Genomic DNA, 18,003 nt, shown 5'->3' on the forward strand with positions numbered 1-18,003 from the left:
CGAGACTTGTAAGCATTGGTCAGCGATTGGAATGGTTCGATGGACGTGTCGCGTGGAGTATGAACGAGGCTTGTGCCATCCTGTCATGTGTACACTAACATGACTACAAGCCGACATGTGGCTTGTATGCTATCTGCCTATTGGGCCGGCATACAAAATGTACATGTAGAGCAACTCAATAGTGTCTCGCTACACTTACCTGCATGCCGACATTCACGTGCGGTGATACTGCTCTTCTGCGTGCAACATCATGTAACCAGCTTGCCCACCCGACATACCTTCGTCCCCATCGCAATGACCGCGATACATGTTTGAGTCCCTGAGACAGTTTCGTCAAAGATTCCCGAGTCCACATGGAATATGAATGAACACCCCTTGGTTGCATCCAGTATCCACAACGGCGGGTCGCCTGCAAGTAACCGTAGTCTTCACCCGGTATTGGGACGGCAGAGGGTCGTGGGCGAGTATGTGCCTGAGTCCTAGTTGATGTTGTATAACTAGGAACAACCTAGCAAAAACTGTGCGGCAGAAGGCCCGATGCGGCGTCAGGTAAACAATGGCGACAACCCACACGTGGCGGGAGACGCGGGCTTGACAGCATGAGGCCGGATGAGGACATGGCATGATTCTGGCGTTGAGCGTAGAAGCCTCGTAGTTGGGCAATGGTTCGGAGGCGCAAATGCTGACTGCGCACGATGCTGCACGCCTTGTTTTCTTGGGGCAGCGCGCCTTCTGGGGGCGGGCTCGGCCAATGACGGTCGAACGGAGCCGCACCCGAATCATGTTCCTGGGGCGGATCGATCCTGCAGACGAAATTGTCGAGATACGTCCCGTTACTGCAGATATACTGTGGGTATTCACTGCGACATCAGCATCTGAAGCCGAAAGAGAATGTTTCAACGCCAGAATCGACGCAGAAAGAGACATATGCCCGGGCATCGAAGTTCAAGCGACGCCAAACCTCGTCTCGAGAGCACGCCGATGTGCTCGTGCATTGCGCGCGCTATGGAATTAGGTGCAAGCCACTGCCAGCCTCGTGGCAGCCGTGTCCCGGCAGCGCAAAGGAGGGCGTATCAGCCTCATATCGAGTCAGGGGCCTGGGCGCGAACATGGTCCTATGTATGCGGAGGATATCGCACATGGATCCAGCGGTGTGGCTTTTGGAACCGATGGAGCGAAGGATTCATCGTTCGAGCATGTAGGCGTCATACGTGAACGAGTCGGTACATACCCTAGTGATACCCACGCCGCAGCCATTGATCAAAGAGTGGGTAGCAGATGAGTTCTGCAAAATACATCGGCACGCGCACGCGTAAGCTCCAGTACCCTGGTGTCGGCGCTATATGACCGCACCCAATGCCGCGAGAACTGCACGTCCGACTTTACGAAGGTTTGTTGAACTGTGAACACTGCACGCCAGCGTGCAACAGCCACACCGCTGTCAACGGGTCCGTGATATCCGTGATGCTGGCGTCCTCGGAGATAATCGTAGGCATTTGTCGGGTGCCGATGTTCAAGCGGCACAGTCGTTTGTGATTCCTTCGCAACATAATTAGATCGAAATGCCCCCGTAGTTTTGAGTTCGACGATGGAGGATACGGGTGGGGCGGAACAGCAATGGATCGCTGCAGGGTGACAAAGATCCGACGCTAGGCCCCGTGCGGTCGGCGCTAGCGTGGGATGCCTGATCTGACCTGGCCGCACGCACAGGCAGACCTTCCCTCCACAACTACGAACCCTTGGATCAACACCATGTTTCGCGTCGATTGCTGCATTCAACACATGGTTTCAGGGTCTAGAAAGTTTCGACGATTTAAACAGCCCCCCGTTATTGCCGGACTATACTGGTTGGTGCCTCCCGAAAGCTTCCAACTCGGTCAAGACCTAGCTCCCGTAGCTACAGGTGGCACGACTCGTCCATTGGATGTCCCTGTGACCTGAGACATGACCGTGTTCTTGTGCAAGGGACTGCCATACTCGCTGTCGTGGCGGCATGTTTGTACTGCCGGCGAGGCGGAAATTGGTGTCCCGTCAGCCAGCAACCAACCAAGAACCATCTTTGCTACCGACCGAATGGGCGGAATGGATTTCTCCAAGGTCATTGGGATGCACTCGAAATGCCTGGGCGGATCATGATGGAGCGAACCCGTCCAAGGGTTCGTCATTGATGCCCGGATCGTGCGGTTGGCAGAACCTTTTGTCGTGAGTTTGGGTTCCACCCTTCACGGAGAGTTCGTGCGCCGCATGCAAGACCCCGCTGATGCGCCACGATTATCGTGCCTTGCGTACGGTCCGTGTACAAGCCGAGCTTCGAAGCCAATGCGACACCAGCGTCGTGACGGTAGTCAGCGCGCCATTGCGCTTCATGACATGGATGGAGCTAACGGCCATGAGCGCAGCCCCACTCTTCACTGAACATAACCCTCGAGACCCTATCCTAGTGGCAAGCTCTCGATCTCGTTTCTTTGACCTGACCCGTCTATCCGCAGCTCGTCAATCCTCCACGTCCACATGTCTCGCATACCTCCCCGGGCAGGCCCACGATAATCCAGTATGCAGCTGCCTCCGGTGGATGTCCTGTTGGGTTGGCCGACTCCAAATTACATTGACCCGGAAACGCGCGGCCCTGCCCTCCTCATCGTCAACAGCATCCTCATCGCACTAACCATCCTCGTTGTGATTGCGCGGTTATACACCCGTATAGTGATCAAGAGGTGGTTCGGTATTGACGATATCTTCATCCTCTTTGCGCTGCTCTTCACGTGCGGTCTCACTGCTGTCGTTCTCCTGGCAAACCTCCGATATGGATGGGATAGGTAAATAACCCGATCCCCATTCGCATAGCATACAGCTAATCATCAAACCACTATAGACATGTTTGGGATATACCCTTTCACATGTTCGTTCCGGCCTACAAAATCGCCATGACAGCCAAGGTCGTCTTCACAGCGGCCGCGAGCTTCACGAGACTCTCTCTGCATTGCTTCTACTACCGATTGGTTACAGACTCGGGGAAGACGTGAGTACTTTTGGCGTTGCTGTCGCATTATGATAGCCTTGCTAATTCGCTTAGATGGTTCAAGTGGGCGGTTCATGTCAATGTAGCCTACACACTCGGCATCTTGATATCGTTTCCCTTCATCGCCATCTTCTTCTGCACACCCATTAAGAACTATTGGACCATTGGCGCACCGGCAGACACTTGCATGGACGAGGGAACTGCGACTCTCATTTGCGGAATTATCAACTGTGTCGCGGATTTTCTTACTACCCTAACACCAATACCTTTGGTCATGGGCGTGAGTTGGCTCAATCCCATACGCAAGGCAAAACACTACTAACTGATCCCAGCTTCACATGCGTCTGCGTGAGCGCATGGCTGTCGCCGCGCTATTCGGTATGGGGCTGATTGTCTCTGCTGCTGGTATTGTGCGTACCTGGTTCATCTATCGGAGTCTCTTCAACAACGAGTACGATCAAACCTGGTACGCATATCCACTGTGGATTGCGGCCGCTGTAGAGATAGACTTGGGTGTAGTAAGTTATTACGTACGACTGCTAATCAGTGACACGATGCTTACTCGCCACAGATATGCGCCTCGGCCCCAGTACTAAAACCCCTCCTCGCGAAGATCCCCTTCAGTCTATCGCAATCCTTCTCAGGTGGCATATCCTTCAAGAAGAGCGCGAACTCATCAAAGACGCTAACCGCCAACGCATCAGCGTCGCATTCCTCCACGAACCGGAAATCCACAGCACCGCGCAATGCGCCAGAACTCGCAAACGACAAGGGCAACAGCTATGAGATGAAGCATTGGGCGGATACAGAACAGGATCTGGAACGAGGAAGCCAGGAAGCTATTCTGGAAGAGGAGGAAGCTCCCAAAACGGGCATGTCGCGCCTGTGGGGCAAGGTCCGCCCGAAAAGCAACAACGGAAATATGACTACGGACACCGACATGACGATCACTTTGACCAGCGAAGTGGAACTGCAAGTCGAGCGGATGAAGCAACGTCCGGCGCGGTACGAGACACACGGTGACCTTCACGAGAACCACATGCCATTACCACCGTTGGCACCGCGATCTAGTGGACACGACCGGTGACGCCACGATCCGACTTGCGCGATCAAACATGATAGCGACAACGTCCTCGAACCGACATCAAAGATCTCACGTCGCGCATCATGTACGCGCAAGCGGGAAACATAAAGTTACGACTGGCATATTGGGGGCGCTTACATCTTGGTGGATTTTTCTGCATCGCTTTAGCATATGATACCACGTTCGACGACTCTATCAAGGGTACAAAAATAGACATCTCAGAATACAGACGGCCAGGACGCCGAATACATCAATAATCTCAGTGCGACGCGCCACTACGTCCACACGCTCACCTCGTGCATCCGTGTAGTGAGCGGCCCGCATTGGACGTCAATGACAGAAGGCTAACATGTCAGCAGTATGACAGCTCTTAGCTTCGCGCACAGGAATTTCAACGATCCAGCTCAACACTTTCGCAGCCTCGAACTGAGAGAGAAGGCGTTCTGCGCCATCTTCATCCTGTCCACGGTACCCTTGGATCGCAGCCCTTGAGCTCACCCGGCGAACATCGGCCAGACTATTGAACGAACTCCAACCACCCAACTGCGAAAGCGCCGACCATAAGCATGCCGTAAGCGGTGAATCTGGCCCTGCAAACCTTCGCCGTGATACTATTGACTCCAGCGAGCTTCAAACTGCATGAGTTGGCTCACTTCGCCTTTCAAAACAACCATCCAAGGTTTACACGTCACACGCATACCTGTCGGCACTGTCACAAAAGGACGATCAAATCTAGAACGCCATCGGATGCGAATCCCGAGGCCAACTCAACGCACTCTCGACTGTGGAGCACCAAGAACTGTAAATGATTCACACTGCTTGCCATGGAAAGTTACGGACGTGTTCTCACGTGTATGCGGCGCAACGGCGTGGACTCCGACGGCTCTTGGAAACGCTAGCCCAGGTCTTGTCATCCGACTGATGTTCCTCGGCAAAGCTTATATCTTCCGGAGCTACAGCCTTATACCCTGGTCTCCCCCGCAATCTCTACAGCCAAAATACGGGGAGGGCAGGCGCCAGAGAACCTGGAGCTGCTTCCTCGTGACGTCCTTAGGCTGATAAAAGTACAGGCCTTGTCGCTGTTGGAGGAGAAATTGCACTCCGTGCATTCCCAACTGCCTTTCTCATCTAGTCCACGGACGCAGACATGAACTATGTATATTGACGAAGTAAGAACGAGGCTGCAGAGACATTTGTTTAAATGTGGGCGATGTACCAGTTCTCTGGTTGATCCAGACGATCGCCCGGTTCTTCTCTCGCGGTAATAAGAGCAACAGCCAGTCATGCCTTCACCATCCAAGATCGCCGCGCTTGGCCTTGTGGCTACGGGCTCTCTTGTAGCCGCTGGACCTTGCGACATCTACGCCTCGGGTAATACGCCTTGCATCGCCGCTCACAGTACCACTCGCGCGCTTTACAATTCCTTCAGCGGTTCTCTTTACCAGGTGAAGCGCGGATCCGATGGCGCTACGACTAACGTCGCACCTCTATCTGCCGGTGGTGTAGCCAATGCCGCGACTCAAGACAAGTTCTGTGCCAACACCACATGTCTCATTACCATCATCTACGATCAATCTGGTCGTGGTAACCACCTCACTCAAGCTCCTCCAGGAGGCTTTAACGGCCCGGAAGCTAATGGCTACGACAACCTGGCTGGGGCTATCGGCGCACCAGTTACGTTGAACGGGAAGAAGGCATATGGTGTCTTTGTCTCACCGGGTACCGGATACCGCAACAACAAGGTCAGCGGCTCAGCGACTGGCGATGCAGCAGAGGGCATGTACGCCGTCCTCGACGGAACACATTACAACGACGCATGCTGTTTCGACTACGGCAACGCCGAGACGAACAATCTCGACACCGGTAAGCATACTCTCACATCGTCTTATCAACGGCATATATCTAACAGAAAGCACAGGCAACGGCCACATGGAGGCTATCTACTTCGGGACAAATACCATATGGGGCACCGGCGCCGGCTCCGGCCCCTGGCTAATGGCCGACCTGGAAAACGGTCTCTTCTCCGGCATGTCGCCCAAAAACAACCCAGCGGACCCTACTCTCACAGACCGCTTCCTCACCACCGTGCTCAAGGGCGGAGCAAACAAGTGGGCGCTCCGCGGCGGAAACGCCGTTTCCGGCGGCTTGTCGACGTACTACAACGGCGCGCGACCCAGCGCCTCAGGCTACAACCCCATGAGCAAAGAAGGCGCCATCATCCTAGGTATCGGCGGCGATAACAGTAATGGAGCGCAAGGAACATTTTACGAGGGCGTTATGACGAGTGGGTATCCGAGTGATGCGACGGAGAACGCTGTGCAAGCCAATATCGTCGCGGCGAAATACGCCACTACAAGTCTGACCAGCGGACCCGGCTACACAGTCGGTTCGTCAATCTCTCTCCGCGCTACAACAGCAGGATACACAGACCGCTACCTCGCACACACCGGCTCAACCGTAAACACGCAAGTCGTTTCTTCCTCCAGCACCGCACTGCTCAAGCGACAGGCTAGCTGGACCGTACGCGCTGGACTCGCTAACAGTGCTTGTTACTCGTTCGAATCCAAAGACACCGCTGGTAGTTACATTCGCCATTTCAACTTCGTGTTGCAGCTGCAGGCGAATGATGGGTCGAAGGCGTTCAAGGAGGATGCGACGTTCTGTCCTCAGTCAGGGTTCTCGGGGTCTGGCAGCTCGATTCGCGCGTGGGGGTATCCGACGAGGTATATTCGTCATTACAACAATGTTGGAAACGTTGCTAGTAACGGTGGTGTTCATGATTTCGATGCCGCGGCGAGCTTTAATGCGGATGCGACTTGGAGTGTTGGTACGGGGTTGGCTTAGGGGGGTGGTAACGGGATGGGGGTGGTGTTGAGTTGAGATGTTGTTGGAGTGGGCTGTTCACGTAGGGGAACCCCTCACAATGGTTTTCGTGAGGGATTCCCCTACGTAAACAGCCCATTTCTTCAATATGTCAAGCCAGGAAGAGCTGGATACTTTGGTATTGAGCTCGAAGAACATCTCGATAGGTGGTTGTAGCACTCGAAGAAGCCACTTAATTTCATGGCTGCATTGTTTGTTAATCGGTTTCTTCGAGTGCTACAACTGTGTGTCTTGAATTGTTACGAAGATAAATTTCACAGTGTATAAACTGACCAAACATAATTCTTGCAGCACGCACCATCCACTGTACATCCACCATTCATCCATCATACCAACACAGCAATTTCACACCGTCAAAACCACTCGCGTCCCATAACTATATTTCAAGACTTCACTACTACTAAGAAACCCTCACCATGGCAGCGCGCACTCCCGCTACATTCAATCACTCCTACTCCACCAAACAACAGACCCACAATCCTTCCACAGCATGTCTACAGCCACAGCACACGTGAAGCGTCCTTTTAAAGGTGGTGGCGCTCTAAAGGCTCGAAATCGTGCCGAAGAACTTGAAAGCGAGAAAAAGTCAATTCACCAAACACCAGACCCTCAATCCTTTCACAACATGTCCCCAGCCACAGCCACAGCACACGCAAAGGTTCCTTTTGTAGGTGGTGGCGCTTTCAAGGATCGAGATCTGGCCAATAGAGCACTTGAAAGCGAGAAAAGGTTGCGAGAGTTGATGGGCATGTTGCTTGAAGCCGTGCTATCAGGTCCTCTCGAAAAAGAAGAAGTATCGTCAGCACAAGAGTTTGAAGCTGATGATGACGAGGAGTGGGAAGATGTCGATGATGACGATGATGACAAGGAAGATTGGGAGGATGTCCATGATGAGGATGTATGGGAAGATATCGACGATGAAGAGGATGACGAAGAGTTGGAGGATGTTGAGGATGAGGATGGTGGGGAGGATATCGATGATGACGATGACTTGGAAGACACCGAGAACGCTGAATCTGCGTTACTAAGTTCGTTGCGAGCATTGATGCAGCCGCTGACAGTCTCAAGTCTATCGGACCCATCGACGCAAACACTTCCACTACCAGAGTCATCACGATGCGACTCCGAGAATGACTGCTCCTCTGACGACCATTCTTCTGACCTCATTAGCGACCCCACTAACGACATCTCTTCAGTCGCTAGCTCTTTCAACGACAAGTCTTCAGACAACAGCTCTCCGGACCAAAGCTCTTCTATCGCTAGCTCTTCAGACGACAGCTTTCCAGACAAAAATTTATCAGACAGCGATTCCGCAGAATCCTCCAACTCCTTCGACTCCTCGCACTCCTCACGCTCCCCAGACTTCTCCTCTAACTTCTCCTTATTCTTAACCTCCTTCTTACTTAACAACCCCCCTACCAAAGACTACCCCCCTATCGGCCACCTATCCTTCGCTACCATCGAAGAAGCCCGCACCGCTTACTATTCAATGTTAGTGAAGGTGGAGAATCTACTTGTAAAGTGGTATCACAAGGACAATGTAACAGCACTTGTCAAGACCTTGATCGAATCTGCTCAGGCGTCGTATGCCGAGCAGGAGGAGTTTTGCAAGGATAGGCGCATAGTTCAGGAGTGGTTCGGAGGTATAGATAAGTGAACGTATGTTGTACTAGCTATGATAGGATGCGATGGAAACGAGGTGGTGGCCAAAGAAAGCATCGTGGATGCGGGTATGTATTTGCCCGCCTGTTCTTGCAGCACTACAGTATTGTTTGCGCAGCGAATGCAGTAGTCATTAAGGAGAGATTATGCACAAACAGTCTCTTTCGCAAAGTCCATCTATGGTGCAGTGCAGTGATGGTGCGGTCTTCGGCATGACCTCGGGATGCAGCGATGGATAGCACTGACACTAATCCATTCCCGGACTAATCCAAGGTCCCGACAGGCGCAACCAGACATCCGGTTTCAGCGCACGACGCAGTCCAACAATCCAACATATCTCCACTCTGTGACTCTACACACGATGTAACTTGAACCAGTCATATAATGAATCGCTCTTCCCCATAAATAGCGAAGGAACAAGAACCACAAGCACATTTCACGAGCAGTTCTTCTCCTCAGCGGCATTCCTTTTGGTGTAGCCTGTTATCGACCTGTTCTAATCAGCCATCATGAGCAGCCCTCCGCAGATCTGCATCACAGACATGCCTGACCCCACACAACCTCAGGTAGACTTCCTAGAGTCGACATGGTTCAAAACGCATGGCAAAACTCTAGCCTTCCCTTCTCCTGACCACGTGCGCTCATTCATACAGCCGCGCCAGGGCGCCCGCCCAGTAACATTCGCGCAACTCGGTCTCGTCGTCAAATTTGGGGTCGATGTGCATACTTCAGAAGGTGTGGCTCTCTGGATGATGAACAAGCTTCTAAAGGATAAGGTCCCCGTGCCTGAAGTCTACGGTTGGAGGGTCGTGGAGCGGGCAGGCAAAAGTAGCGAGACGTTCATTTACATGCAGCATATACAAGGACCTACGCTTGAACGGATGTGGGAATCGATGTCTTCTGCGGATAAAAGCTCGGTCTGCAGTGATCTTCGAGCCATGACGTCGTGTTATCGCGAGGTTAGATTCTCTGGGTTGCAGCCACACATTGGTGAGTGTAATCCCATCAGTTTGCAACGCCTCTAACAGTTCACACAGGGTCTATCCGCCAGGAAGCTGGATCGGATCGCTGTCTTGAAGGTCTGCCATCACTAAGACCCTTTCCTACTCGGGCTTCTTTTCACGACTGGCTGTCCTGGCTATGGCGACGCGATGTGCCAAACCCAAAGAGCATCGAAGATCCCTGGCGACAGCTGCTCCCTGACGAAGGACCTATAGTTCTAACGCATGGTGATTTACGGCCGGCTAACATTATCGTTACGGCCCAGTCACCTGTCCGTGTGGCGGCTATCGTCGACTGGGAGCAAGCGGGGTGGTACCCAGACTATTGGGAGTACTGCAAAGCCGCTTTTACGGCATCACATGATGGGGAATGGCGCGGATGGATTGACCAGTTTTTGAAGCCTCAGGAGGCTGCCTTGGAGGCTTTCGATTTCTATACCATGGCTCTTGGGAAGTTCTGATAGTGAGCGATAGAGCAAGAGTTGAAGGCTTGGAAAAATTGTATTATTTTATATAGTATGGTTCGATGACCAGCACCGATGTGACAAAATTGACAAGCGTCAAACGAGGGTAACGGATCCAGCGAGACGGATCAAGCCTTCACCCGTAGACGCATACATGGACTATGACAAGGTAAAGGAATTATATCACAGCCTGCATCCGTGGAGAAGAATCGAGCTCTGGCATGCTCGAATAGCATCCCAAAACGACCTGGCCCCGCGACAACACTGCACCTGAGCCGATGGATACATCACTCGTTCTGTGGCCCTGCTTGCTCTGCGGCCTGCTGTTGACGCTCTGCAGCAGGTCGAAGCCCGATACCAACATTGGGGGGGTCTCGCCTTGCCTGGACCGTTTCAATGGCCGATTCCTGAAGATAACCTTTCTGGACGAGGCGGCGCACATAGTCCATCGTCCACTCCTGGCATCTACGGTTCGTAGTCTACCTGATTCAGCGCGCTAGTCTAAGAAAGACTGTGTGTTACTCACATCGTTCACTGGTGCGAGGAAGTTTTCGCTCTTCCTAGGTGGCGGGACCTGCTCAGCTATCTTCTCGAGAGTACCCATTGCGGTGTAGTGGTCCATCCTTTCGCCGTCCCACTTGTGAACCAAATCCTCTTGCACTTCACCGAGCGGTACCAATTGTGGTGCGCGAGCTGTCTTCGTATGGTCATACTTGCGCTTGAATTCCAGCTTGAAACCTGACATTGGTGTTCCAACAACGTGGATCGCTGTCCCAACAAGACCGTCCTCTTCGTCTGGCGCCCAAATACCGAAGTGAGCTCGCTGGTTCTTTGGAGCGGGCCAGATGATCAGATACAAAGTTCGTGTGGACATTGTGATGGGTATTTAGATGAATGGATTGCAGAATTGAGGATAATGGACAATGGCTACTGGTGATGCAAGACAATACCATTATGCTACTTATACCACCGTATGAGCCATAGGAATCAGCTACTACAGTCAGGCTTCTCAGTGAGCCACCGCTTTGAGCCATTGCTATGAGCCATCGCTCTGAGCCATGAGTTTGAAACACCAACATGAGCTACGGTAACGGGTCCACATAGAGTGGACTTCGAGTCACTACGACAACTCAAGCTCCACGACCGATACACTAACGCTGAGGGTACACACAGAGCCATGTGTCTCAGCTAAGAGTCAGACATACCGAGGGAAAACTAGGCAAGAGCTTGAGCCCGTAGAAACGTCACGCTCTCGGCATCAGTTGGTGATTTGTGAGCGTTTGGCTGCTGCCATGGTGTAGATACTAAAGGTAACGCTAAATAGATCTATAAATGCCATGAGTTACCAGATGCGTGTTATCAATGGACTTGTTAGCTTCGGTAGTAATGAGAAACTAATGTTTATGAAGTAAGTATGTGGGACGTGCTTTATGAGAAGAAAATGATGCGGAGAAGGACGAACAGAACGGACTCCTACAGACTAATACTGGTACAAAGCTACCGTGGTACCGATCGCTACAGAACAGATAGAATGCAGAGTAGGCGGACCAACATGCCAAGAGTAAGGCAAGAGGGGAGACGCCGAGAGAATAACCAAGATCCTTGAAGACGAACTTGGACTGAGGAAGCGGCGATATACCAGTCTCAAGGAAACGAGTACGCAGTAGGGCAGTTGTCGAAATTCATTAATTAAAAAAGGTCGGTGCAAGCAGCCCCAAAATATCTTCTCTTGTGAGTGAACAAAGCAATATGGACTTGATCGAGCGGACGAAACACAAAACCCTTTACTCCAAAAAGGCCCACCAATGTCCCACAATGAACATACTGATACGTACGAAGAAAGGCTATACCGAGGACGATTTCTGTAACCCAGTAGTAGCATGGACTCATTCCAAGTCGCATCGCCTCGCCTCGTCTCTTATCACCTCCTGGTCTTCCTTGCAATATGCCAAACAACCAAATTCCCCTTCCCACGCATCCCTAGCAGTTGCACCCACCAGGCCCCTGAGTCTGGTTCGCCTCAGGCCTGAGGTTAACGCCCTGTCGTTGCTGGCCCGGTCTCAGGTTCCTGGGTCCCGCCTGGTCGATGGGCAGTTTCTTCGCGATAGCCGTGAAGAGCTCCTTCACGTTCTCGCTTGTCTTGGCCGACGTCTCGAAGAAGAGGAGGCCGGCTTCGCGGGCGTATTGCTCGGCGTCGGCGGTGGAGATGGCGCGCTTGTCGGGGGATTCGGTCACGAGATCGAGTTTGTTGCCGGCGAGGGCGATGATGATGTTTTCGTTGGCTTGGCGTTGGAGTTCTTTGACCCAGGCTTTTGCTTTGTCGAGGGAGGCCTGGGGGTGTTAGTCTGGGGAAGGTGGAAGGTGAGGGATAGGGACGTACGGCCTGTGTGATGTCGTAGACGACGACGGCGCAGTTTGCGTTTCGGTAGTACATGGGCGCGAGCGACTTGTAGCGCTCTTGGCCGGCGGTATCCCAGATCTCGAACTTGACCGTCGTGTTCTCATCGAGGGCGATGGTTTGGGTGAGGAAGGCGGCGCCGATGGTGGATTCCCGGTAGTCGTCGAATTGGTCCTGCATACATTAGTCCTCGGAACATGTCTGGACATGTGGTATGGCGTACCTTGACGAAGCGCAATACTAGAGACGACTGCGGCATGTTAGCTTATGTCATGGCTGCCTTGATAGGCCTGCGCACCTTTCCGACGGCGGATTCACCTGGGCAGGTTAGTCATGTCTTCATACACATATCATAGTAATCTCGTACCCAACAGCACCAGCTTGAACTGTGCGAATCTGGAGCCTCCGGGCCGTTGGCCTTGCTGCATCCTGGCCGACATGATGGGGGTGACGCGGCGCTAGCGGGTTGTGGCGGAGGGGGCTGGTGTAGAGTGGGCGAGGGTGGTGGTGCGAGTAGTGGGCGGTCAAGGCGGGACCGGGTCGGGGTATGGGTGAGAGAGGCGTGTTGGGGTGTGGTGAGGGTGAAAGAGCTGGATGGTGCTGTGACGAGGTGCTGCGTCTGGTGCTTGGCCCTAGCGCGCGAGTCGGGGACCCTTGGCCGTGCATACAATCCATCTAACTAAGAGCGCGCCAAGACATAGCATACGCTAACGCAAACAGGTAATTTTTAAAATATAGTATACTAGCGTTATACTACTTAAGAGAATTAGCGCTCTTAGTAAAAAATTTTTAATTTAAATAATTCTTAGATTTATTCTAAATTAATTTAGACTAGATTGTACCTATACTATAATATAAAGTCTTTATTATTTATATTTAACGCTAAGCTTAAATTTATTAATCTTAATATATTAGACCTAGATATTTATAAGAGATTTAACTTATATTTATTTAGCTCTAGTAAAAGTAATAATAGTAGTATTAAAGACTAGATTAAAGTATATAGTTAAATTAATTCTAAAATAATTCTAGACTTATTTAAACTAGAGTATAGTTTAACTTACTTTTAGAAATAGTAGCACGCCTTTCTTAGAGGCTAGAGTTATTAAGTATACTATATATCTACTTTAATACTTTAGTATAGACTCTAGAGGCTATATCTATATTATTTAAGTTTTAAAAGTAAATAGGTAATATTCTTTAGTTAAGAAAGTATTATAAAATACTAAAAGTATAAGTAGCCTACACAAACTATTTCTAGATTAATTTAGAACTAATCTAGTATAAGTAGTTTTAATATAGTAGAGCTAGTAAAGTAAAGAAAAAAAGAACTTTTAGCTTCTTCTTAAATTTAACTATCTTAAGATAGGTATTTAAGTACTCTAGTATTAAGATATATAAATATATTTAGAATTAATTATAGAATTTTACCTACTTATAGGTAAATAAAGGCTTATATAAGATACTTAGGTAAATAAAGATATCTTTAGGCTAAATTAAGTAAAATAAAGAAAAAAGAAAGGCTAGAAGCTACTTTAATAGGCTTTAGTGTTAGTTTAGAGATAGTATTTATACTAATAGAGAAGATTTCTATAGTCTAGAGTTATTTTAGGTAGAATTAATAGTATATATAGTTAAACTATTTCTTAAACAATTTCTAACTAATTCTAGTAAGTAATAAAGCTTACCTTTTAGTTTATTACTTATAGTAATTACGCTCTAGGTAATATAAGGCACTATATCTAAAGAGTGCTACTAGAAATTAATATTATCTACTTATAAGCTCTTCTAGATAGTAGAGTAGAGGGCCTTTATAAGAACTATAATATAGTTAAGCTCTAAATCTTACGCCTACTAAACTATAGTAAGTTCTTAAGAAATATTTCTAGATTAATTCTAAACTATTTTAGATACTAACTATATCTAGAGTTAAGACAAACTTATCTAATAAGACTATAACGTAGTAATTAATATTATTATTCTCTAGTATTTTAAGTAGGTTCTATACTTTATAGTAGTTTTAACTAGTATACACTAGTATATATCTTTTCTACTTTAGTAGCTAGATATAGAATTAGTTAAGAATATAGTTTATATATTCTAATTAATATTAATACTAAATACTATAAGATATAAGCTATTTTATAGATATTAATTCTAAATTATTTCTAAACTATTCTAGCTACCTTTTTATAGTCTAACTAGTTTGCTTTCTACTTAAGGCAGCGTAGAGTTTTATTAATTAAGAAACTCTATACTACTTAGGTAAACAAAGACTACCTTATAAGAATAGCTACTACCTAAAGATTAATTATATTTTCTTTAGGCGCTAGCTTAGAGAGAGTTCTTTTTAAAAGAAGAGTAAGGTATTCTAACTCTACTACTATAAGCGCTATCTAAATTATTTTCTAAATATTCTTAAATTAATCTACGTAGATATATATCTACTAAATCTTACTAGCTAGTAGAAGCTATATTATTATCTAAGTATAGAATAAGTAAGCTAAACTACTTATAAAATAAGAAACCTTCTAGATAGATATATCTTTTAAGCGCTACTATAATAGTTAAAAAGAAATTCTTTTTACTACTATACTAAAGAGCTATAAAAAGAGTACGTAAATTACTTCTAAATTAATCTATAACTAATCTACGTAGTTATTATATTTAGGCGTATTACTACTAACGCTAAGTTTTCTAAGATATACTAAAAGGCATTTACTACCTTCTTCTAAACTATTAAGAAGTAGTTAGATTAGTTAGTATAATAGTAGCATCTCTACACACGTAGTTTCTATAGTATTACTATTAATATAGATACTAAGTAGATAGCTAGTAAGTTAAATTAATTTCTAATTAATCTACGCTTATTTTAGCTTAGAATTTAGAAAGTACTTTACTAGCCTTAACTAGCTTAATAGAGACTAGAAGTACTACCTTAGCTACTATATAAAATTCTATATTATTTACTTTCTTTACACTATTAATAAAGCTTATTCTAGTATACTATATATTAAAGATTTATTATAGAGTAGAATGTAGGCGCTACTTACTATAGTAAGCTAGGCTAAGTATTTTAAGCTATATAATCTACTTATTAGTAAGTAGTTTAAATTAATTCTAGAATATTTCTAAACTATTTCTAGAAAATACTCTAATACCTAGGCTAGTAAATAGGTTAGAGGTACTTTAGGCTAGGTTAGAGTTAGGTTAGAGCTACATAGACTATAGGTTAAGGTTAAGACTAGAGTTACTAAAAAAGAGTTATAGTTAGAGTTAGAGTTACTAGTAATAGGTAGAGATTAGGTTAGAAGTATACTAATAATAGGTTAGAGTTAGGTTAGAGGCTAACGTTAGGTTACTATATAATATAGACTAAATATAAATTCTTTTATTATAGCTAATATAATATAGACTAAATATAAATTCTTTTATTATAGCTAATTATTATAGTAACGCTTAGAATACTAATATTTTTATAGTAAGAGAGCTTATTTCTAGGTTAGAGAGATCTCTTCTATAAGCTTATCTTCTCTAATTTCTTCTACGCTTAGCTTATCTTTAATAGGTACTTAAAGCTTAAGAAGATTATCTACCTTATTAGCTAGTGCCTTACTACTACTTCTCTTAGCTATACTAGGCTTAGTATACTTTCTAACCTCTTATAAAATAGTATTCTTAAGAACTATAATCTACTATATTATTCTAGTAGAAAGTCTATATCTCTAATCTCTAATAATATTCTTAGTAATATTAAAAATACGCTTAACACCTACGCTAGTAATTAGTATTACTAGAATATCTTTTATAACTTAAGATAGAAAAAGGTATATAGATTTATTTAATTACTACTAGTTAAGAATATTAAATAACTTATCTAGTAATATATATATAGTGCTAAGATATAACTCTTCTTCTTCTTAAGTTTAACTATTTACTTTATCTAAGCCTTAGCTAGATAATCTTTAGCTTAGAGTAGACACTCTTAGTAATAGTAGAGAGGTAGGCTTCTAAAACTATTTACTACCTAATAATCTTTAATAAGACTAGAATAAGTCTAGAGTAGCTACTAAGCCTTTATAGGTATTATATTAATTAAAGTACGTAAGAAAATATTATTAATAGATGTACTTATCTTAGACGTTCTATATATTATTCTATACACGTATTAGCTATACACTATAATAAATAGATATAATAACTATACCTTATATACTATAAGCTTTTAAGTTAGGTTAAGAATAGTTATATAGTTAAATAAGAAACTACGTTCTACCTCTATCTTAGAGTAGTATTTACTTAACTTTATTCTGCCTCTATTTACTACTACTTATACTATAGCTAGCTAGTTAGTGTTCTTATAGTTCTTTACGTTCTTATCTAAGTCTTTTATTATTTTATCTAGAAAGTTAAAGAGTTAGTTATATATAAGCTAGATATTTTAGATTTATAGCTTCTAGTTCTTACTAAAGTAACTTATTATAGTCTTAAAGCGCTTAAGTATCTTAGTAATAAGCTTAAGGTAACGCTATTTAATAGAAAATAGTTAGAGTTACCTAAAATTATAGAAGTCTACTTCTATAGTGCTATTATTATTTAAAGAAGTAGTAAGAGAAGCTTCTATCTTTAATACTAGCTCTTATCTTAGCTATTTATTAATATATTTCTATATCTTAATTACGTAAGTATATATATTAAATATAGAGTTCTATTAGGTTTTAACGTCTTAAATAATACATAGTTATTCTTTTATAGGTAGGTATTATTATATAGTAATAAAGCGTTTATACTACTATAGTAATATATTAATTACTATATATATAGCTTAAAGCTTTAAATGTATTAGTATATAATAACTAGATATAATAATTTAGAACTTACCTTGCAAAGTAAGTTTAGAATAGATATATACTAGGTTATATTCTTAATATATTGCCTCTATAGTAGTTCTTAGGTCTAAATATCTATAGTAGCTATAAGTTAGAGATATTAGATAATATTCTAAATAACTAAGTTAATAATATAGGCTAGGTAAGAAACTATATTCTCTATAGCGCTCTAGTAAATACTCTACTTTTCTAGTGTTTTCTCTAGAGTTAGAGTAAGAGTATTATTATTACTAGCGTTATTATATATAATAGCTAGAAAGTAAGACCTAGTATCTATTTCTTCTAAGATATAAGTTATATCTACTACTATAGAGATTCTAGTGTGTTGTCTACGTATTAGAATAAAATCTAGAAGCTTCTTCTAAAGTGTCTAGTCTTAGAATATATAGTATCTCTTAATAGTAAGAAAGCTAAGATAGTTAGCTATAGACTAAGTATCTAATATAATTAAAATCTTAGTATTAGAGCTAAGGCTACTAAGAAGAGCAACTCTAGCTTCTTTAAATTAGATATAGAATATTATTTTAAACTTATAATAGCTAATTATTATAGTATCTAGCTAAAGAAATTAAAGAAAGCGTTAAAATAATAGCTGCTCTACTA

General features: G+C 45.2%; 5 protein-coding genes across 5 annotated transcripts; 3 read left to right on the forward strand and 2 right to left on the reverse strand.

The window, feature by feature from the left end:
• Positions 1-2,897: 2,897 nt before the first annotated feature.
• On the forward strand, positions 2,898-4,106 carry J4E78_008235 (uncharacterized protein; the record flags this gene model as incomplete). The annotated part of the gene is made up of 4 exons (XM_049368837.1): positions 2,898-3,019; positions 3,074-3,299; positions 3,352-3,537; positions 3,591-4,106. 4 exons carry the CDS (start codon positions 2,898-2,900, stop codon positions 4,104-4,106), a joined length of 1,050 nt encoding a protein of 349 aa, XP_049219281.1.
• A 1,280-nt stretch (positions 4,107-5,386) lies between these two features.
• J4E78_008236 (uncharacterized protein) lies at positions 5,387-6,947 on the forward strand (the record flags this gene model as incomplete). Its single annotated transcript, XM_049368838.1, has 2 exons — positions 5,387-5,966; positions 6,022-6,947. The coding sequence occupies 2 exons, from the start codon at positions 5,387-5,389 to the stop codon at positions 6,945-6,947; spliced, it is 1,506 nt and encodes a 501-aa protein (XP_049219282.1).
• Positions 6,948-7,611: 664 nt separating this feature from the next.
• Positions 7,612-8,643, forward strand: J4E78_008237 (uncharacterized protein; the record flags this gene model as incomplete). Its single annotated transcript, XM_049368839.1, has 2 exons — positions 7,612-8,014; positions 8,483-8,643. The coding sequence occupies 2 exons, from the start codon at positions 7,612-7,614 to the stop codon at positions 8,641-8,643; spliced, it is 564 nt and encodes a 187-aa protein (XP_049219283.1).
• A 1,757-nt stretch (positions 8,644-10,400) lies between these two features.
• Positions 10,401-10,987, reverse strand: J4E78_008238 (uncharacterized protein; the record flags this gene model as incomplete). Its single annotated transcript, XM_049368840.1, has 2 exons — positions 10,401-10,592; positions 10,640-10,987. The coding sequence occupies 2 exons, from the start codon at positions 10,985-10,987 to the stop codon at positions 10,401-10,403; spliced, it is 540 nt and encodes a 179-aa protein (XP_049219284.1).
• Positions 10,988-12,093: 1,106 nt separating this feature from the next.
• YPT5 (GTPase Ypt5) lies at positions 12,094-12,951 on the reverse strand (the record flags this gene model as incomplete). Its single annotated transcript, XM_049368841.1, has 5 exons — positions 12,094-12,444; positions 12,494-12,685; positions 12,735-12,761; positions 12,810-12,829; positions 12,879-12,951. 5 exons carry the CDS (start codon positions 12,949-12,951, stop codon positions 12,094-12,096), a joined length of 663 nt encoding a protein of 220 aa, XP_049219285.1.
• Between the last annotated feature and the right edge of the window lie 5,052 nt (positions 12,952-18,003).

This window comes from Alternaria triticimaculans, assembly GCF_023758025.1.
Source record: "Alternaria triticimaculans strain BMP 0046 chromosome Unknown scaffold_14, whole genome shotgun sequence".
Classification (NCBI taxonomy): Eukaryota; Fungi; Ascomycota; class Dothideomycetes; order Pleosporales; family Pleosporaceae; genus Alternaria; species Alternaria triticimaculans.